At 34.9% G+C, this 7541-nt stretch overlaps 1 protein-coding gene across 1 annotated transcript; it reads left to right on the top strand.

The window, feature by feature from the left end:
• Positions 1–438: 438 nt before the first annotated feature.
• LOC145619106 (ras-related protein Rab11B) lies at positions 439–3049 on the top strand. Its single transcript, XM_081673709.1, has 2 exons — positions 439–876; positions 2208–3049. Exons 1-2 carry the CDS (start codon positions 659–661, stop codon positions 2632–2634), a joined length of 645 nt encoding a protein of 214 aa, XP_081529835.1. The 5' UTR covers positions 439–658; the 3' UTR covers positions 2635–3049.
• Positions 3050–7541: the final 4492 nt, after the last annotated feature.

The raw sequence follows: 7541 nt of genomic DNA on the forward strand, positions 1-7541 counted from the left end.
CAGTAATTTACTGTACATCGAGTTCACTTTTGTCAGATTTAATATCACTTTTGTCAGATTTAATGTCACTTTTGTCAAATTTAGTATCACTTTTGTCAAATTTACCAATGAAGCATAAATAACTCTTATATATGTCAGAGTAACTTTTGTGCGTTTTAGTGTAAATTTTGCTCCTTTTATTATCACTTTATAATTACTGAACATCCGTCTTATTTAAAAGTTTGTACTAACTCAATATAGAGGTAATTTCAAGGTTATTATTTTAAAAAGTCCCAATTAGAACGTAACCATTAAAACAAAGTACTCCATAGTATAGTACTCCAAAAGACCAAAATGATAACAAAACCTTTTTCAAAATTTAGCCAAGATCTCATTTCTGTTGTTTTTAGCCCATTCGACCGTTTGTTTAATTGCACAACTACGACTACATCTTACTTTCAATTTCCTCTTTCCAAATAATTGAATGCGCTACCTCTCCTTCCTCTCTCTCTCTCTCTCTCTTTCCACCGCTCTGAGTTTTCGAGATTTGCAGTAGGCACCTGAAACTCCTCCTTCTGCACTAGATCCAACCCAATCCCATTCCACCACTCTTCCCCAACTATACTCTCTTTTCTCCAGATCCACTGCATTTCAATCCTCAATTTCTGATCCCTAATCAATGGGGTATAGAGCAGATGATGATTATGATTATTTGTTCAAAGTTGTGTTGATTGGAGATTCTGGGGTTGGAAAATCTAACCTGCTTTCCAGATTTACTCGTAATGAGTTTAGCCTTGAGTCTAAATCCACCATTGGTGTTGAGTTTGCTACTCGGAGTATTCGTGTTGATGATAAAGTTGTCAAAGCTCAAATTTGGGATACTGCTGGCCAAGAAAGGTTTCTTTTCTTTTCATTCATTTTCTTTTTCATTCTTCATTTTTGCTGGATCGGTGCTTTTTTATTCTCTTCATTGTTGTTGGGTTTTCATTTTCATTTTGATTGGATCTGGTGCATTTTGTGTAAATGATTTTGAGTTTTTGATTGTACATTGTTCAATTCTTGATTCGTTTGCATATATATAATTGAATATGATAAGCTCTGGATCTTGTTAATTTGGGTTACTTTCTTGATTTTTGGATGTTCAATTGTAGTATTTGATTGTTAAATTCTGTTAGTTGAAGGAATTTTGAACAGAAATTTTCGACAAACTTTAATTTTCCCCTATTAGAGTAGTGACTGTTTCATCGATTCGATCTCAGTTATAAATTGGCGTTAAGGGTTAAGGTTGTAATGTCTACTGTAATTGCCTCAAACCAAATTCACACATTTCCTTTTTATTGGGATGAATGAAGAATGTGTACATGGTTTTGTTCCTTTAATCTATAATTGTAAAGGCTTGATCGTCATGCCATTGTATGCTGAGTTTATTTCACATCAGAATCTGACTTGCGTCTTCGGTTTATATGTAATGATCCCATTTATATACTGTATGTATTCTTCTGAAGTTAAAAATTTGGTGGAACATTGGCAGAGTTTATTCCATGTTAGGTGGTGATTAGAAAGTTTTTTAATGTATTTAATCCGTGTTATTCGTCATGGTTATATTACAAGCCTGAAGTTTTCTATAGGTGATCAATAGCATTAATTTTGCATTACTCTAATTGTTGGTACTAGACTACTAGTAGTTGTAGATAATTAAAGGGTGTGATTTTGGACAATTGATAAGGTCCGTTTTCCTTTCAGGTGTTAGAGAAGCTTTCGTTTGTTAGTAATTACAATATTGTGAATTGTTTAGGGGAGAGGATAGGAAGTAAAATGAAAGAAAGTGGATGGAGTATCGTAAGCATTTGAAGAAGCTGATAGATTAGTCAAAGAAAACTTTGCAGATTATGGATTTCTAGAGTCCTACTTTGCTTCTCCCTATATTGTGCCATTGAGCAACTACTTTTCTTTCTCCCACAATTTGCAGTCACATAGTCACGTAACACTGTTTGAGAGGAGGAGATCTCTTGTGTTAGTTACATTATTACTGAGTGAAGAGATGATAAACAATGGGTTAAGGCAAGATCACAACCAGTTTGCAATTGCATTAGATTGTGTTTCATCGTTAGTTATTTGTCTACGTAGCATTTTTATGTTAAGAATTTTACTACATTTGTTATACACTCTTTTAGACTCTCTTTCACAAGGTAAAACTACCCGTCTTATTTGTATACTGTCTTTCTTAGGTACCGTGCAATTACTAGTGCTTACTACCGTGGTGCTGTTGGTGCGCTACTTGTCTATGACAGCACTCGTCACGTCACATTTGAGAATGTAGAGAGATGGTTGAAAGAGCTCCGAGATCATACAGATTCTAATATTGTGATCATGCTTGTGGGGAATAAGGCAGATCTACGACATTTACGGGCTGTTTCCACCGAAGATGCTCAAACATTTGCTGAGAAAGAAAAGACCTTCTTCATGGAAACCTCTGCCCTAGAATCATTAAATGTTGAAAATGCTTTCACAGAGGTACTTACTCAAATATACCGAGTTGTCTGCAGAAAAGCTCTGGAAGCTGGTGATGACCCTGCTGCTGTACCCAAAGGACAAACAATTAATGTGAAGGATGATGTATCTGCAGTGAAGAAAGTTGGATGCTGTTCAACATAGTCCCGAGAGTTGATTGAGTTGAGGGTGGTAAAGCTGTGTGTAATATTAAGGTGTTACTGGAAGCATCAAATACACATTAGAGCTTCTTTGCACGATTTATTTAGCTTCATGTTTAATCCTGTTCTGGAAAATTGTGGACTTGCCTGTTTTCTTTACAGCTCAAGCCCCAGGAGTTAGTTTCCTTGATCGGATGAGATCTGCATTTCTGCTTCCATCTCACCTTAACAAGATCTTTCTCATATCGAAGCTGTACTAGTGGCTTCAATATTTTCGTTTTACAATTAAATGTAATATCTTTAGATAAAGGCTACTTTAAATTTCACCTATTAAGCTTCTGCTTTTACATGAAGCCAATGTAATTTGGATATTTTCATATTATCATTTATCTAGATTTGGTTGTCCTGCCTCTGTATTATGTCCTGCCTACAAGGATTCAGGAGTATTCTTTACTAGATCCACAAAGCAAATATATAAACACCAGCCATCTTGCATAGCACATTTCCTGTAGAAGAATAATCACCAGCACACTAACGACGCCGAGACCTCAGTAAGTACTACTGACAATGGATTTAATGGAAAATGATTATTCCATTTTTTCTCATATTCCTTTGTTTAAATTGTGAAGGGATGGAATGGGAAATTATATCCTTTATGGTGGAAAACATTTTCCGAGCCATATTTTCCTCCCTCTTTTTTTACTTTCCTCCTCCATCCTCGCAAAATTACCCTTATTTTAAATTTCTCTATATCTTATCTTGATGGAACCAAATAAAGGAAAACTAATTTGCAATTGTGGTTTTCTTTAAAAAAAAGGTTGTCCTTGAAAACTAATTTTTCATAGAGGATGTTTTATATCAAACCAAACGGGGCGATAATGTGGGGTGATTTTTGTATCAGCCTTATATGAGAATGCAGAATGCTACATTGCTACTGCTACATGTTGACATATAATTCACTAGTCAATTGCAATTTAAGTTATATGATAAAGTTTTTTGACAAACTAATAACTTTGTAAAAATCTACAAAAATAAATAAAAATAAATTATTAAAGTAGAGTTTAGGAGGGAAAAATTCCTCCAAAAAAAACTCTGCTTTAGTACAGGTTTATAGATTTGTTGTGTATCATTGCTTGCGAATTGTGATTTACTTCAAGGTGTGATAGATCTGTTTAATTTTGTAACTAAGGTAGTGTTTGGATACTAACATTTCATTTCAAATTTGGAATTTCAAATCTGAAATTTCAATTACAGACTTTCAAATTCAAATATTTTGTTTGGGAAAACTCTGAATTTCAATTTAATTTATTTGAAATTCATTGTATTTTTTAGGATAATATGCCATTTTTATGTAGTTTGAGGCATGTATTCTTGTTCAACATTACTATCGAAAATGGTGAAGGTGATCGAATCATCATCAACAACAGCTTCAACTCATGATCAGATCATCATCAACAACAGCTTCAACTTGTCGTCAATCGCTTCTCACCAGAACCCTAACTCCGTCACAATTTCTCTCAAGAAATCATCTATAAATGTCAGAGAAGTTACTGCCTTACTGGAGTAACAACGGACATCATGCGGATGTTGCTGCTATCGTCCAGACCGTGCTCTAGATTCATAATCCCGACCGACTATGAAGTTCCGGTATATATATGCCGTCAATTGTTACGGGCGGTGGGGAAATATAATCATGAAAAAGGATGAGGATGAAGAAAAGGCTTCAATGGCAGAAAAACTCACGAACCCCTTCACTGGAGGGTCGTGAGTACATTTTGATGGAGGGAAAAAAAATCATGGAGGATATAACCTGCTTCAATGGAGGAGAGATAAAATTGGGAGCCAAGCTAGAGAAATGGGAAATCGAGGCAGTAGAGAAAGAGTTTGTTAATAATTTTTTTTTTTTATTCAATGTTGGAATTTGAAATGATGGATTTAGAGTTGGAATTTCAATTTTAACAAAATAAACTTGTCTTCAAAAACTTGGAATTGGGGCAAATCCAATTCCCAAATTCCAAGCACATCCAAACAAGGTAATTGGGTCAAATCCAGAATTTCAAATGAAATTCTGGTTTCCAAACAGGCCATAATGTGATTTATGGCTTGTTTGAATTTGAGTAGATGCATTTATGAATAGGGATGTCAATGGAGCGGGGCGGGGCGGATGTTGGTCTTCCCATCCCCATCCCCACCTAATATTTTCATCCCCATCCCCATCCCCATCCCCATCCTCACGGCGGGTCTAATTTTCATCCCCATCCCCGCCCCACCGGGTACAACTCCAAAATCATCCCCGCCCCACCCCCCTCTTGGATATCCATCCCCACCAAAGACCCGCCTAATCCCCACCTAAGATCCACCGAATCTCCGTATCTCAAATACACAATCCTACATAATTAATACGAATTATAAAATAAAACATTATAATATAAGTGTCGTACAAAGTATTATAATTAATATTGTATTTCACGTAATTATTTTATAAATAGTATAAAAGTATGTAATTTTTCTTTAAAAGATATATAGATGTGGGTATGAGGTGGGGATGGGGCGAGTACGAAGTGGGGCGGGTACAACTTAAAATACACCCCGCCCCACCACCCATGGCGGGAATGGTTTTTATCCTATCCCCGCCAAACCAAGACCCACTGGGGCGGGGATGTGGCGGGTCTCCTATTTGACCCGCCCCATTGACATCCCTATTTATGAACACCATTCTTCTTCTAGTAGTTCGAATTTTTCAAAAAAAAAAAATAAATAATAATAATACATAAAAAAAAAAAAAAGAATTAGTAGAAGGAGCAATTCTACATAAGAGACCTAAACACTTTGTTTGGGTAGAAGGAAATGGAAGGAAAAAAAAAGAAAAAGAAAGAGAGGGGGACAATGGAAAGGAAGAGATCCATTTTCCCTCATTCTTTAATCAGCATAATCCCTCCAAAATTGGAGAGATTTGGAGGGAAAATGGAGCTCACCTCCCCCTCCCTTTCTTCTCCCTTCCCTTCCTCTTCTTTCCCTCCCCTTCCTTTCCTTCCTTATTTCCTATCCAAACAAAGCGAAAGTGTCTCACGTAGAGTGTCATTTTGGCTTTGCACACACCCTTGGGCCTTAGCGCTACTGCGGTAGGCATAAACCTTGTGTCCGGTGCGAAAATCAAATTTCTAAATTTACTTTCGTGCCTATAATAAATAACCCTTAACTTCCATCATTTCGAGGAAAAAGTTCGGAAATTTTAGGGTTAGAAAATGTTGGTAGTTAAGTACAAAAGACAGTTACTCCCTCTGTCTCTTTATTAAAGTCTCTTATTCCTTTTTTGGCAAATCAAAATTAAAGTCCAATTTTTAGAATCTTTCCCTTTTTAGTAAGTGGTTTTTCTACCATTTTAACGTCATTTTCATAATTTAATCCCCAAAATATTTCCAACTTTTACTGATTTTTTGTGCCAAATATTTTTTGCATTTAATGTATTGTAATTTGTAAATGACATCCTTTGATGGAAATTTTGTGTAGAACTACCCTAAAGATAGGGTCATTTGTAAACAACTACCCATTTTTTTTTTATTTGTTTAGAACTATCCACAAGTTTGAAAACGTCTGGTTAGCACTACCCATGAACATTTTCCGTCCAATTAAGACGTTATCGGAGCCCAGTTTTTCACTTTTGCCACCCAAGTAACTCTCCGAGTTTGTTTAAAGGTTTAAATTCACCTTAATTAACCTAATTAAGGTTTTAATTAGAATTTATTTTAGAGTTCATGAGTTTAAAATTATTTGGGGATTTTGATTTCTAAGGTTTAGGGGTTTAATTGAATTGGGGTTTTTGCTTATTTTAGCATTAATTGGCCATTGTAATTGATAAAAGTGAAAAATTGGGCCAATATAACATTTTAATTGGACGGAAAACATTAGTGAGTAGTGCTACTCAAACGTTTCCAAACTTGCAGGTAGTTCTAAACAAATAAATAAAAAGGGTAGTTGTTCACAAATGACCCTATCTTTAGGGTAGTTTTACACAAAATTCCCTCATCTGACTGGTCCTTTTTATTCTCCCATGCATTGATATATTCTCTTTTTTCTCACTAATTATTTAATGCATCTAATGTAATTTGGACTTTCAATCACATGGTTTAATAAATCTACAATTACCTTAATTCCCATGAAAAAAGGGACGGAGGGAGTATATTTTATAAGGTAATTAAGTAATCTCTCAGCCGTAGAAAAAATAAAAATATAAACCTCCCAAAATTAGTACTCCCGGCCCTTCGTTTTTTTAATGCTAGAGTTGTGAATGCACATAGTTTTAAGAGGTTTTATTGACTTTAACAAAATAAGATATTAGTAGGATAATTGCAATAATTATAAGAAAAGATGGTGGGGTTATTATCTTATTGAAAAGTAAAGGGACATGAGACAGGTAAGACAATTGAAGGAGTGAGACACGATAAAGTAAGGGACGTGTGATTCGATCAACAATCGCATTAATAAAAAAACATCACCCGAAACAATACAATCTATGAGTTAGCACTAATTCGGCTTGGGATCCACTGATAAAATAGTTGTTTGAGTGAAAAATACTCATATGGTCTTCTAGATACTTCCGGAGTTACAAAACCCTAAATTTTCAATCTTCGGCAGACAAACAAAAAAACAATTAACCCTAATAGAATCACCGCCATCTCAAAAATGGGATCCATTTATTACATAATATACTACATATAACGAAAGAGTCGATTAGAAAAATATTAAAACTACATGTTAGACCGTATGAGTGTTTTATAAATTCAATGATAAGTTAGTAGTATCAATTTTCTTATCAACCAAAATTATATTAGTATTTCAAATCATGTAATACAACTAATGGGCAAAAATAATAACCTTGATATAATGATATTTGGTTAATTTTTTTTTCCT

The sequence above is a fragment of the Chenopodium album genome, chromosome 27, assembly GCF_948465745.1.
Source record: "Chenopodium album chromosome 27, dcCheAlbu1.1, whole genome shotgun sequence".
NCBI lineage: Eukaryota > Viridiplantae > Streptophyta > Magnoliopsida > Caryophyllales > Amaranthaceae > Chenopodium > Chenopodium album.

What these genes read in the sequence shown, in the direction of transcription:
- LOC145619106 (XM_081673709.1), top strand. Translation starts at nt 659, where the DNA reads ATGGGGTATAGAGCAGATGATGATTATGATTATTTGTTCAAAGTTGTG. An exon ending in GATACTGCTGGCCAAGAAAG is followed by an intron (nt 877 to 2,207) that starts GTTTCTTTTCTT and finishes TGTCTTTCTTAG; the next exon opens with GTACCGTGCAATTACTAGTG.